Here is a 14,730-nt window from a genome sequence, read left to right as displayed (position 1 = left end):
TTTTTTTTGCAATTTTAGTGTTTTTTGCCCTATATAGGCCGGCCAGCCTCCCAACCTAACCTCTCCTTTACTTTTCATGGCCTTCAAAATGATATTGTTAGAATACAATAAAGTTTTGTACATACTTACCCGGCAGATATATACTTAGCTTATGTCTCTGACGTCCGACAGAAATTCGAATTTCGCGGCACACGCTGCAGGTAGGTCAGGTGATCTACCCCCCTGCCGCTGCGGTGGCAGGAATAGGAACCGTTCCCGTTCTAGAACCAGATTTTCTCTTCCACCTGTCTCCTGAGGGGAGGCTGGGTGGGCCATTCATCGTATATATCTCCGGGTAAGTATGTACAAAACTTTATTGTATTCTAACAATATCATTTTTGTACATGCAACTTCCCCGGCAGATATATACTTAGCTGATTGACACCCTTGGTGGTGGGTAAGAGACAACTATTTACTGAATAGACAGGTAAACAACATACGTTGTAGGTAATAAATAAATAAAACCTTGGTTCCTACTTGTTCAGGCGGAAGATTCCATGGCTAATGCGTAGGAATCTGCTTCGCCTCAAGAGCCTCAGCGAGGATGTGACCTATGGCTAAGAGTTCTTGTGGGTCTGTCGATGGGGTCTTATCCATTTACTCGACAGAGCCTCTTACATGACAATATGCCTATGTCTAGTGGCATAATTAAGGAGCACAACACCGATCCCAATCACCTGATCCTAACACGAGGGTTAGTGCTTAAGTTGAAAAGAGTTATCCCCAAACTCCTTTCAAACAACCCAAAGAAAAAACACGACGTTAACGTTAACTAAAATTTAACTCACTAGTTAAGGATCAGTATCGGCTCCCTATCCCAGCAATGTATCCGCAGACACGTCTCAACCAAGAGAGAAGGATCTCTCGTAGGTTATCTTGACATCCTTCGGATATGGGAAGTCAACACAGAGTTGCATCTCCCGTATGTGACAGCTAATATGTCCTTATGACATATTGTTAAGGAAAAGGAAAAACAAGAATACAGAAAAGCTCGCCACTTCATGCGCTTTTAATTCTCAGCTGTTTGAAGGAATCATCAATGCACTTGTCAAGTGCTTAGGAGATCACATTGTCTCAAAGAAGGCCAGGGCATTCTTTGATATAGATCTCTTCTGGGTGAAGCCTGGAGCCTGGCTAGCGCCTCGCGCCTGGCTGGAGCCTTGCGCCTGAATGGCGCCTAGAGCCTGGCTGGCACCCCTCGCGCCTGGCTGGCGCCTGATTGGCTCCTCCCTCTGGTAGCGCCTCGCGCCTGGCTGGAGCCTTGCGTCTGGCTGGCGCCTTGCGCCTGGAGCTTGGCAGAAGACTTCATGATTACTGCTATGAGTCTGCATGCCTCAAGAGTTTCAGCGAGGTAGGGACCTATGACTGACAAACCCTTCTGGATCATGTCAATGGGGGCTAGCCCGCTTACACGACAGAGCCTTCTCGATCGTGCCAATGGGGGCTGACCCACTTACATGGCAGAGCCTTACCTGTATCATATCAATGGGGACTAGCCCTCTTACATGACAGAGCTTTAGGTTTTCTCTTTACTGGAAGGAGCCTTGCGCCTGGATGGATCCTCAATCCTGACTGGAGCCTAGCCTTGAAGGAGCCTGGCACCTGGATGGCGCCTGGCTGGCTTCTAGAGCCTGGCTGGCTCCTAGAGCCTGGCTGGCTCCTAGAGCTGGTCTGGCTCCTAGAGCCTGGCTGGCTCCTAGAGCCTGGCTGGCTCCTAGAGCCTGCTGGCTCCTATAGCCTGGCTGGCGCCTCGCGCCTGGCTTGGCTCCTCCACACTTGCTGGAGCTTCGAGCTTGGAAGAGTCTCTAGGCTGTCTGGCGATGTCCACATCGGACACTCTTATATCTGTCCGATTTGTTCGCCTCTGGCGCATTCGCGCCAGGTTGGAGGCCCGCTCCTTCTCAGTATCCGGCCATGACAGAGTTTCCTTGGAACTGTCCGCCTCTGGCGTTTTTTCGCCTGTATTGGCATTTGGCGCTTGGCTGGCGCTACATTGTCCGAGAGTCCTGAACAACCACATAGTTTATCAGGAGACTGGAGAAGGGTGGAAGAAATTCTTCCCCTTTGAGCTTTTGGCCCCTGGCAAGGGGAGGTGATTTTAGTCAGCTACACCCAGTAGACGACAGGATATCTAACAATACGAGAGAGAAGAGTCTTCCTCCGGAGGAGGATCCTTCGTGAACACTTCTTTTGCTAACGAGATCTCATCTTACATGTTGATGAGGTTCCTCGTTGCAGAATCTTCCCTATCCTTGCCCGAAGGAAGGGAAGGAGTCTGGAAGTCGAAGGAGACTCTGAGCTGAAATTGGGCGGAACCCTGATTTCTAGCTCTTTATTGTATTCTTCTGAATACCTTCTGGGAAGCATTTTGAGCCCTCATCGCACCCTGAAGACTCTGTAGGCAAACGTTTAAACCATCTCTTCTTCTGTAGATGAAAATGTTAGTACCCTGCCTGGGCAACTAAACTTCTATCTGAAAGCGTTAAGACGTTTGGCGTCAGGAATAGAGGGATTTAGTTCTTTCTTTTTGCCAGACATACTATGCTGGCAAGAACCCATTGCCGAGTCTCCATTGAATCTGATGCGAGATTCCAATGCACAAAAAATTCACTTGTCTTCTTGGTCGTTTAGGGCTAAGAGAAACAAAGAATTCCTTCATAAACTTCCTCAAATAAGTTTGATGAGGAGCAGTTCCATTTTGTCGGAACACGGAATCTGTGGCCACAAAAAAAAATTCCATTCGAAGTACATGATATCCTACTCTTGTCGTATTGCGGTATCGTATAGATCCCGAAGATCTTAATCCTCTGTTATCTCTAATTCCCCTTGTAGAGACAGAGTATAGCCTTTTACTGCGTTCTTTGATAGCAGATATATACATAGGTGATTCTTCCCTCTGAAAGTGAAGAAAAAACCTCGCTATGTGGTTCACAGAGGGTATCGGAAGAGGACAGTTTCCTCATTCCATCTAGCACGATCTGCAGCAATTCTATGTCTTAGCCATGACTATTGTCATTTACCTTGAAAAATCCTCTCATTCATGTCCACTTCTGGTCAGTCTGCACGTGGAAAGACTCAGAGTGGAGAGGTTTTTCAGGTCTATTTATAATAGATTCTGATAGAATATCCAGATACCCTTGGAAAAGCCTTACGAAACATGCTGTGATAAGAACGTGACTTCTGTGAATCCAACCTCTCTAAGGCCAAAATGAGGCATTCATCCTCTCTTCCTTTGACGCCCATTTATCTTAATATCTGTTAAGAATTTATAACTAAGGGGAAAAAAGACTAAAGTTTATTCCCCTTCTTTAAATTAAAGATGTCGTATATTGCTACCTCTCTTGGTTCGAGGAAAAGGAAGCAGTCTATAGGAAGCCTGTTCGTCTTCTACCTTGCGAAGAGATCTATGAAGACTTTCCGCAGGTTCTCAAAACTCTTTTCAATAAATGTTAGACATACGTTAACAGTTATTATCTTCGATCGAGAAGGTTCTCACGGACATGCAAAATCTTGCATCGAACCTTTAAGGATCGTTACGTTCCGTGTCTATTCCCAAATAGGTTCTCTTTTGTTAACGCGAACAGGGGCGAAAAAAGAGATTCTCGATGCTCTTTGCGATATGAGAGAGTCGTGGAATTGGCCTAAGTGATTAAAAAAAAATAATTTCATCATTCCTTGTAAGCGACCCCTTTCCGATTAAATGGGTAACGAAATCAGGAACGAATCTTGCCGTTACCGAGCCTCCGAGAGGCTACTGGTTTGTTTGTTTGTTTGTATGGTGTTTTTACGTGACTTCCGAACCACGTCGAGAGTGAACTTCTATCACCAGAAATCCACATCTCTCACTCCTCAATGGAATGGCCGAGAATCGAACCCGCGACCACCGAGGTGAGAAGCAAACACCAAACCAACCACTACTGGACTCTTAGGTTAATAACTCGCTAAAACGAGAAAATATCTTGGATGGTACTTCTGGCGCATTGCGCCAGGCTGGCGCTTCTGGCGCAATTTGCGCCAGGCTGGCGCTTCTGACGCTTTGCGCCAGGCTGGCGCTTCCTTCTAGTTCTTTTAAGGTTATGTGCCAGAACATCTGTGCCCTTATGGTACCCGACATCCTTCACGTGTTAATTCCGTTCTTAGTAGGAAAAAACTTTTATATACGTAGTATAGTCCATTCAGGGAAACAACTTCTGCCACTAAGAGAATGTTTCCCATCAGACTCACCCATCTTCTCTTGAGCAATATCCGATTCTAAAAAGGTTGTGTGCGTTTCTCGAAAGGATGAGAGAATTATATATTTCGTGCTCTGCCGTATTAGACTCCTTTATAATACTGTCACATTGTGGTAAACAGCATTAATCTAGGAAACCTTTGTAAGGATACTAGGAATTCTGTAGTTAACCTCGGTATGCGCATAAGACTTGACCATACCGTAGTCTTAAAGTGAATTCTCTTCTACTACATTCATCTTCTCACTAAGCATGTACTCTAATAAGCCATGCTTTCGTAGCATGAGAGCATCATATAATATAGAGTTCCGCTGCGTTAGAATCCTTTAATAATGTTACCTACGGTAAACAGCATTGAAAGGTTGTAATATCTTTCTTATTGAAAGCTTCTTAGCAAAAGGCAGACAATATTTTATTTGTTTGCTTAACTATCCCCTCAATCCGAGGCTAAAACCGCGATTGTAGGGGAGAGACACGGTTAGTTATTCCATCCCGCAGGAGAGAGACATGTAACCAACCACTCATGACCGACACCTACATGTTACTAGCGTTGGTCTCTAAGGCGCGATAGCAGTCTCCGTTAGCCGTCTGGCCTTACTCTTCCAGAGTTGCCAGCTACTCCATTAAATAAAGGAATCTTATAAAATTATTATCGAACTTCAGGAAGTTCTTATTAATGCATATTTAAGCGAAACAAGACTTCGATAAATCTAGAAGCTAAGTAGGTTGTTGTTCCTTAACAATCCCTTTTAAGCGTAGTCCTTCCTAGGAAATTCCTGGAAGGATACTGATAATTGAGTTGCTCTACAAAGAAGTAACTACGGTATGTGTGATTTGCCGTATCGTATTCTCATGCAGCAGATACTCTACTACCTTCATTTCCTGCCGAGGCAGATAAAGGAAAAATTTTTACTGTCTTCGTTCTTTTCGTTAATAGAATGATAGAAAGAGTATATATATCTCCTTAAGGAAGGAAGTTAATCCAGGAACTCTTTAAATCTTCGTGATTTCCTCATAAATCGCGGAAGAGACAGAATTCCTGTTCGTCTGTAGGGTTTACGGAAGGAAGTAGATATTTCCAATCCGCCATCATACCCAAACGTCGATGAGATTCTTATAAGAAAACTCCCAAAGCGCTTGCCTCTTCATAACGAGGGAAGAGCATGAATGAAGGAGTGTGTCCGCATTACTCAAAGAGGAGCCTCGCGACTGACCTCTCTCTCTTAAGAAGATTTGGAATATTCTGGCGCCTGGCTCCTTGCGCCTAGCGCCTGGATAGTTCCGCGCGCCTGGAATGTTCCGCACGCTAGAAAGGAGACTCGCTCCTGGAACGATTCGCTTGTGTGGAAGGTCCCGTGCGCCCTGATAGTTCCGAGCGCCTACTAGACCCCTTTTAGAAAGAGCCTCTTGCCCGGAAACGTTCAATGGAAGGATCGTTCTGATTGCCACTGTACTATAAGGCTCCTTGCTCTAGCCGTCTGTTTTTCTGTTGCAATTTGCGCCAGGCTGGCGCTTCGTCTCTTTGAAGGCGCCTTGCGCCAAGAAAAATTTTCTAGAACGCGGCTCGCGCTCAGTTGCTAGAACGCGGCTCGCGTTTGGTTGTAGGAACGCGGCTCGCGCTAGTCTGTTTTCTGGAACGCGGCTCGCTGCTGGCTGTTGGAACGTGGCTCACGCTAGCTTGCTGGAACGCGGCTTCCTAAGTTCCTGGCTGGCTCTTGCTCAGTGTTCTCTTAGTTTTCAGAGAACGCGCTAGATCATCAGAACATATACATTCTTCGTCTTTTCGGATGTAAGATGAAGAGACGCACTTTTTTAAGGATGCCTTTTCAATGGCTATCCTTGGCAGTCTGGGACGCTCTACAGAACCTGCCGAGGGGACGCCTGACCGGTGGGGATTCTCTGAAACCCCCTTACGGCTTTCGACATTCCTTCTCCCCTGGGCTTGGGAGCTTGAAAGAGGTCTAGGCCTGGGAGCGAGACAGAGCCGATCAGACGCACCCTCCACTGCAATGGGGAACACTAGTAATCACTTCTTACCTTTCAATAGCTCGCATTTTGAGCCACAATCCTTGTCTTCAAATTGCAATTATGAATTTGAAGTTTCTGCGAAGTAAGAAGGTGATGAGGATGCAACACTACTAGTACTGTTAATACTCGTAATTGCTCGTTAGTACGAGTTTCTAAAAAACTTTTAAAAGAAACGTATCTAGTTACATGCTTTACTGACTCCCTAAAGTAGGAAGTCAGTATATTTCCTCAATCAATTCTAACACTTATTACACATATTAATGAATAAATATTAATATTTCCCTTTCTTGCAAACTATGTGAGTGTCTACCGAAAATTTCGGTAGTTACACGTCATATATTCTTCGAAATTTTCGAAGCCAAATTCATTAAAAAGTTAATAAAAGCGTATGCCGAACCAAAGACCCAGTACTTCCCTGCAAAAGACAGCCCAGAAGATCGATGGCGATGAAAAACGAAAATCAAGTCAGGAGGTAGCAACAACATATGTTGATACTACCGCGACAGAGAAAATCTGGTTCTAGAACGGGAACGGTTCCTATTCCTGCCACCCAGCGGCAGGGGGGTAGATCACCTGACCTACCTGCAGCGTGTGCCGCGAAATTCGAATTTCTGTCGGACGTCAGAGACATAAGCTAAGTATATATCTGCCGGGGAAGTTGCATGTACAAAACTTCTCTTTTTTCCAAATCCATTGTCCTCAAGAACTCCTATTGATTGTTACCCATTTTTTTTCTTAATGAATATAAGTCCTCAAAAATCAATTCTAAATGGTAAAGTGGGTTGCCATCAAAAGGTACTAACAGATAATTTCCACAGTAGTGTTAATTACCAAATATAACTGAATTCTTAGGTATAAACTCATCAATTCCTTTACAAAAGTGAAGCATAACCATATAGCTTATCTTCTGAAGCAAATACTACCAATATTGTAGAGCATTTCATTATTATTACTTTTTCATTGTAACCTTTTTAAAAATGTTTTTGTACTAAGAGAAATGGAATGCAAACTGTTCCAGGCAACTTTTATAAATTAAGTAACTAAAACAAAAACTGACAATGAAATATTCTTGAACTTAAAAATCATTCACAACCAAAAACAAGGTACCTTACTTGTATTGATGCTATAAATTAAAAATTCATTGATTATGTAACTTATGGCAGGTCTCCAAGATTTGTACCAATGACAAAAATGCAAAAGCTTTTTTAAGATACCATAAAATTATTTGGACAAATCAACCCCAACCAAAAACTGTGCCAGCTTTTAACTACCAAGGTTTCTCAAGTCTTTAGAAGAGAAATGTATGTAACTGAAATAATTATATGATAATTTGGATAATCAATTGTCCCCATTATATTAGAAACAACTTGCCCTTAAGGTAGAAAACATCATTCCCTAAGGTGGTCCATGCCTCCTTGCTCAATGGGCCACATGAACAGAAATTGGCATTCCAAAATTCTTGGTACTGTAGTTAATACCCATTAAAAATTCCAAAAGTAACCAAAAATGGTGATGCTTCACTGTAAAAACAACAATTAGTAACACTCACCCCTGGTGGATTTTCTTGCGAGGTAGGCGGAAAGCCTATTCCAGGAAAATTGCCTGGCAAGGACTGTCCGTCTCCATGCCAGCTAGACACCTCCTGAGGAAAGACAAAATATCTCTTTTGAGCATTAACACCACTACTTTTTTTTTTCATGTTTAGATCTTATACAAGCAAAGACAGGGATTACCAATTCTCCTCTTGCTATAGCCTCATTTAATTATTAAATAAATAATAATCCAAATACTGTACAAATAAAAACCACCTCACAACTTTGCACATGTTTGCAACAAGGGCCAAATTGCAAAATTTTTGATACATCACCTAAAACAAGCACACATAAAAATGAAGTGCTACCTACCCAGGACATTTCCATCAAGTTTCCTAATATTATCTGTCAAAGCCTTATGAAAACAAAAAGAAAAAAGGCAGGAGAAAATGAGTAACAAAAAATGCAGGAGAAAAGGAAGGAGTTATTCACTAAAGTGATAAAATTTAAAGATACTTCTCACATTCACGATGATATCATTTAAGCGGTTTTGCCACAGGACAACAGTACACAACCATACATCAGAAATGTAATCTAACACAGGCAAAGGGTAGCATAATATATGTAGTTACCATGATTCAAGAGATTACTAAGTCCCCTAACATATGACTCTCAACTCACCGGCTGGAAGCCTGAGGGTCCCGCGAAGGACTGGTGGTAAGAGGCTGAAGTGCCGGCTAAGGCACTGGACGCCGCTTGTTGAAGGAATTCTGGAAGGTCATTGCTCAGCTCACCCCCTACATCCCCCTCCTCTTTAAAATTCTCACTGCTTATACTATAAGTGTCCCTATTGGCACCATCTGTTTCATCATCAGTCATTTCCACTTTCACAAACGGAGTCTCTTCCCCTCTGAACTGATTACCCATCGACTGAGAAATTTGATCACCTAATTGTTGAGCAGATTGTAACGATGATTGCTGTGATGACTGGTGGGGTATTTGTGCTTGCGAGTGTGAGGAAGAAGTCTCCGCCGGTGAAGAGAGGGGACGGTTATCACGGTCTTCTGAGGCATGAGACTCCTGAGGGGTTCTAAGGGGAGAAGGACTTAGCCGCTGAATTCCAGGGCTCTTTGGTCTAGAAGAAGGAGGGGGAGGGGTATGCAACTCCCCCAAAGAGGGTCTTACATCTTCCCTACCATCTTCACTTTCGTCTCTACGTTTTCTTTTCGCAGGGGGGCTACCACTACCACCGTCTCTACGACTAGGAGCACCAACACTACCCTTTTTAGAAGGGGGTTCATCATCAGGTACGGCAAGTCCTTTTATTCTAAGGTTTTCTGCAGCCTTTATTAAAGACGCTAAGTCACTCTGTCTCACATTCACTTCACCAAGGTACATATAGTCTAGCAAGGCCTCTAAGTCATTACTTTTGATGTCTTTCAGCACTATAACAGGGCTCTTGCAAGCAGTTTTTTCAAACATGGCACAGAAGTAATCACTACACGTCGACAACACCAACTTGTGGACACTGTAGAATTTGCCGTCGCATGCCAGGGTCACATCAGTGTAAGATTGCTGTTAAAAAAAATTGATACAATAAGAGTAAATAAATTATATGTCTACAGTTGGTGTAAAAAAAAAAATGATAAAAGAAGTACATATATTTGACAACTGTAAACTTTCAAATCCTTTTATACTTCTAATAACCTGACCAATGTTATTTTTCTTTTTATTTATCCGTCTCACACCAATTACAGAGACAAATTACATAGCTATTTTCCAACTAGATTACTCATGCTTCTCCTAGAAGAGAAAAAAAAAAAAGTTAACGAGAAAATGAATTCTAATAAATTCTTGACTGGCATGAAAAATTACACAAAATTAAGATTTCACAAATGCCTCACTGCAATTGGAAAAGTTACCCAAACTCTCTGCATCCTTTACATTTACTGTTGTCAATTCAAAACTGGCTAATCCCTAACCCCTTCAACGTGATCAATTCATTTTTTACCTGATGATCAACGCTTTTGACATCAATATGTACAGTGACAAGTTTTCCCACACAAAAATTCTCGTATCTCACACCTTCACTCAATCATTATATGTGCATTGTCTAGGTCTGCCAAATTCAAGCCATCCCCAAAGACAAAATAATTTCTATGCATTTTCTTTTGCAACTTACTTTACTAACAATTGACACTTCAAATTCATCAAGAACAAAACACTGTTGTGTATGTAAAAAAAAAAATCTATATTTACTGGCATGTTGGCTTACTTTTTTTTCAACTTACAAAGCCAATGTGAACATTATTCAGTGATGCCTCAACAAAACTTATTACTGTAACACCCAACTACATATGAACAAAACCTATATCTACTTTCAAATTATTGCAAACTAGCCAAAAGTAATTAACTTCCTTACCTTGTCCCTGAGCACGCCCAAAATGTGGAGAAATGTGGAACGATGGTTGTTCCACTTCAAAGAAAGTAATTCCTCCATGGTACCTATTATGAGAAAAAATTGTTAATGCATGACAAATTTTACAGACCAAGCAATTACACAATACATAATCCTCCACATTTCTTGGAAAACCAAATGCCTAAAATTAGTCACCATCACCAAAAATGCATATATTAAAGATAAAATTGTATAGTACTAGTATAAATAGCCCTATAACTGCAATAAAATGCCTGATTAGTGTTATAGAATATTTTCACTTAATCATTAAAAACTTCATCAAATGAGTTTCAGTTTGGATTATATATTCTGGCATCACCACAACTGTTGAAAATCCTATTTGGTATTATTCACAAACTGAACTCAAGAATATTACAGCTTGCATAACTAAAAAAAAAATTTACCTAACTATAAAATAAGAAATGACTAGGTCAGTAGTTTTATGAGCTGCAAGGATAAAAAGCGGATAAATTTCTATCACAACAATGCCTAAACCAGCTGCAAGGATAAAAAAGGAATAAAAATTCTACCATGACATTGCCTAAACCATACATAAGACTACAGTTTAGACTACTATTCTCGTCACGATACAAACTGGTTGAAATATACCAGAAATATAAGTTCCAAAAAAGTAAGATAGTACCTATTTAAGATATATAAACATGAATCTGACGTACTTAGTCAAGCCTTAGGTTTTCTTCTATAATGTAGTTACGTGAAATTGACAGAATGCAAAAATGACAATTGTTGCACTAAAGATATATCAATAAGTATCTCACATACTTAGTCAAGTCTAAGTTTTCTTCTATAATATAGTTACGTTAAATTGACGGATTGCAAAAATGACAATTTTTTACATTTGTTACCTTGTTCCGAGAAACCATGCAGTCTTTTACCTTATATCTTATACACTAAACTTTCAACTTTTATGATAAATCTTGTCACAGTTAATGCTCATGCATAACTGCTTTCTCAGATGTGTATGTAAAAATTCTGAGATGATCTCTTTCAAGTATTGTCACTAAATACTTCTAAAAATATATATTTACATAAGTATACTTTTTTTATATTATGTCTACAAAAACAGAGGTGTTCCGTGTTGAAAAACCGGTATGTTCAGAGAGGACCAACAGGGTCATGCACGAGTTGCTTTAACGCCAATTATTAACAGAAATGAATACTAATTTCAACTATGAAATTTGGCTTTTTCAAATTTTGGTAATTCTAAGCCCTCATTCCGCAGTAAAGTAGACTATGGCAGTTGACTTTTTCTACGTTATTTTACTTACTGAACAAGAATTTAAATTAATATTTATTCAGACAACTATAATTAACCCCCAGGGGCCGGTACTAAACATGGCGAAATACATTGGACGTCCCAATCCCTAGTGAATGTCATATCGGCGGTTACGTTCCTTGCAGTCCGTGAGGAACTATTCTTTAGAATTACCCTGCAAGAAACATAACCGTGGATACGACATCCACTAGGGATTGGGGCGTCCAATGTATTTCGCCGTGTTTAGTACTGGCCCCTGGGAGTTAATTACAGTCGTCCGAATAAATATTACTTTAAATTCTTGTTCAGTAAGTAAAATAACATAGGACAACGTCAACTGCCATAGTCTACTTTACCACGGAATAAGGGCTTAGAATTACCCAAATTTTATGCTGCAGTTTTTGGAGCAAAATCACCAAACTCAAAAGACCTTCAAGCTAAAGAACTGTTAGGTTGGAGTGTTGCAAACATCAACAGCATATGTGAACCAGGGGTTGGCAACCTTTGAATTGAGTGGGCCAGACAGTTATGCAGTCTCAGATATAAAGTTTATTTTAAGGATCGCTGAATGCCTTAAACTTTGTAACAACTTCGATAATTAGTGCCCTAGCATTAAGTTGGCAGCCAGAATGACATCCCATGTGGGCTGGATGTGGCCCACTTCCTGGAGATTGCTGACCCCTAACATAGACAATTACAAGACCCCTACCATGAACAATTACAATACAATATCAATAAAAGCAAACTAGTCCCTCTATAATTACAAATACAATTCATGGTATTTCTACAGAAGCAGTCCGCATGGATACGACATCCACTAGGGATTGGGGGCCGTCCAATGTATTTTGCCGTGTTTAGTACTGGCCCCTGGGGGGTTAATTACAGTCGTCCAAATAAATATTACTTAAAATTCTTGTTCAGTAGGTAAAACTGCATAGAAAAACGGCAACTGCCATAGTTTAGGCCGCCGCGGATAAGTACCCTAGACCTACCCAATTCGCATCACATACATCAAATAAGCTTGCCTATAAATAAGACAATGCTAGATTACCAATGTCCTTGTAAAACTAGGGTAAAAAATTTTTCCTAGGCCTAGGCTAGCAGTACTAATTTTTTCCTAAGCCTAGTGGAAAAATGTTTTACTGAGCCTTGGCCTTTTGGTAATAACTTGCGACTACGTCAGTATGTATTAGCAACAATGACAAAATTCAAAACATAAAGCCTAGAATAATCGAACTTCGGCCAGTACCTAACTCCCGCCGTAGCTAGTCAGGCCGATCTCGCCCTAGGCCTACAAAAACGTCCATTTGAGGTTTCTGGCTTCTCTCCGGCAAATAAGGTTTCAATAACGCTCCCGTACAGTAAAGTTTGCGAATATAATTAATTCGGGATTCGGACAATCTATACGAAAAACATCGAGCCTGCATTGCCAATTAATAGTCTGCGCGACATAAAACTATTAGAGCATAGGTCTATCCTGAAGGCAAGCGGTCAAGCACCGTATGCGACATTGACAACAGACACAAGGTTTCAGTTTGAAGAATGAACACAGGATGACATTTGCATCGGACGTAGTAACCGTAAATGTACAAAGTAAAACATGAACCCACTGAACTACTCCATGCATCATTATTACAAACATAGATGCCTACCGATGACGTCTACATTTTGGGGCCACCAACAAATTCCCTTAACGGCGGCGCCACCTTTCAAGGCTTTTTCCGTACGATATTATTGATTTTGCCTTGCGCGCAAATAGCTTGAGAGAGAGAGAGAGAGAGAGAGAGAGAGAGAGAGAGAGAGAGAGAGAGAGAGAGAATAGTTCACCAAAGACCCTAGTCCCCCCCCCCCCACAAGTTCCCAACCCCCGCCGCCTCAAAACGTCGGCCACATTTGAAGACATTTGCCGAAATAAGAATGAAAAACTCTACCCTATTTTTTTAAACCTGTACTGTTATATACCTGTAATTGGGTAGACGCTAGCGCACACACTGCACGTTCATATCTGTAGACATAAAGGAGCCTAAATAATCAAATCATGTGAACTGAATTAAATTTCCCCCACTTGGAGCGTACGTTAACTGAACACAACCAACAATGGCCAGCGCTTCCTGCGGCTAGTTGGTGCAATGTCAAATTCAAAAGCATTCCCGCTTTTCTTGGTTCCTCTTCACATACAGACACATCACAAACACAGCACTTGATATACACATCACTACATTCCACACACACACTGCCATGAAAACGAGTAACTTACAATAAACGACTAGACGGTCGCCTCCATTACTCGTTGGTCGACCATTTTCCTCTTGACGACGCCTCGATTAAGCAATCAGCGTTGCCAACGTTCCTTCGATTTTGCTACTTTTGAGCAAAATTTTTCCCTTTCTTTGTAATGTAATTACATTAATACCCGAAATGTTCTTAAATATTAATGCCCCAAAACTGCTTTCAATGTTGCTGGAGGATTAAACTGTCCTTTTTCCACTTGTGACGAAAAATAACAAATGGTAAATAGAGACGAGACATGATAAATGTCGAAGGAATAACTGTAATTGTCTTTGTTATCTCTAGAACAGATTTTCTCATGTTCGCTCAGAATATCCAAAAATACATTAATTGATAAAGCTCACCCGTATGGAATTTATTTAAAGTATGTCATAATTAAACACATTTTTAAAATGTAGTTATTAGACAAGCTTTCTGCAAACGTTTATACGAGATTGTAGAAGAAGCCATGTTATTTTTCGTCTTTTCCTGCAACTCCTCCTATTGCATTGATTTTATAACTAAAGACACCTACGCACAGTGACAATACAGTAATTCCTCGTATCATTGTGGACTGCATCAAAGATTGTGTTTTCGCCATTTTTACGTGTATCTTACGTATTCGTCTAGAATAGCAATGTAAATTATGGCTAATGTTATAGAAGCATTCTTATCGACCTAGGTCGAACTCGGAGTTTTCAAAGCCATTATGCGCCATTTCCAAACATCTTAAACCCGTGCGTCAGTTACGGGCAAAATGTATTCTGCAATCTAAGGGTTGACTTGACTTAAGTTGGAAAATTGCCTAATCTTGAAACTTAGTGTCATTAATTAAGGCTTAATGAAGCGTCTATTTTTTCATCATTATTGTATTGATGACTGATAAATCATGGTTTGAAA

At 41.0% G+C, this 14,730-nt stretch overlaps 1 protein-coding gene across 45 annotated transcripts in view; it reads right to left on the bottom strand.

Moving 5' to 3' along the window:
• Nucleotides 1–13,969, bottom strand: part of LOC135197193 (longitudinals lacking protein, isoforms A/B/D/L-like) — a 185,139-nt gene extending 171,170 nt beyond the window's left edge. For 38 of the 45 annotated variants that reach the window (XR_010310569.1, XR_010310570.1, XM_064224201.1 and 35 more), the window contains exons 1-4: nt 13,820–13,968; nt 10,251–10,333; nt 8,510–9,403; nt 7,846–7,938 (exon numbers count right to left, since the gene is read on the bottom strand). Coding sequence is in view for 43 of the 45 variants with exons in the window: in XM_064224201.1 (XP_064080271.1) it covers nt 7,846–7,938; nt 8,510–9,403; nt 10,251–10,328 (1,065 nt within the window). In the remaining 2 variants the exon portion in view is untranslated. Of the gene's footprint in view, nt 1–7,845; nt 7,939–8,509; nt 9,404–10,250; nt 10,334–13,214; nt 13,286–13,524; nt 13,785–13,819 lie in introns of those variants that run through there. The other 7 variants (XM_064224199.1, XM_064224200.1, XM_064224195.1 and 4 more) reach the window with 4 other exon arrangements.
• Between the last annotated feature and the right edge of the window lie 761 nt (nt 13,970–14,730).

Source organism: Macrobrachium nipponense, chromosome 18 (genome assembly GCF_015104395.2).
Source record: "Macrobrachium nipponense isolate FS-2020 chromosome 18, ASM1510439v2, whole genome shotgun sequence".
Lineage (NCBI taxonomy): Eukaryota > Metazoa > Arthropoda > Malacostraca > Decapoda > Palaemonidae > Macrobrachium > Macrobrachium nipponense.
Note: the sequence above shows the minus strand (reverse complement) of the source record. Positions and strands in the feature narration are given on the sequence as shown.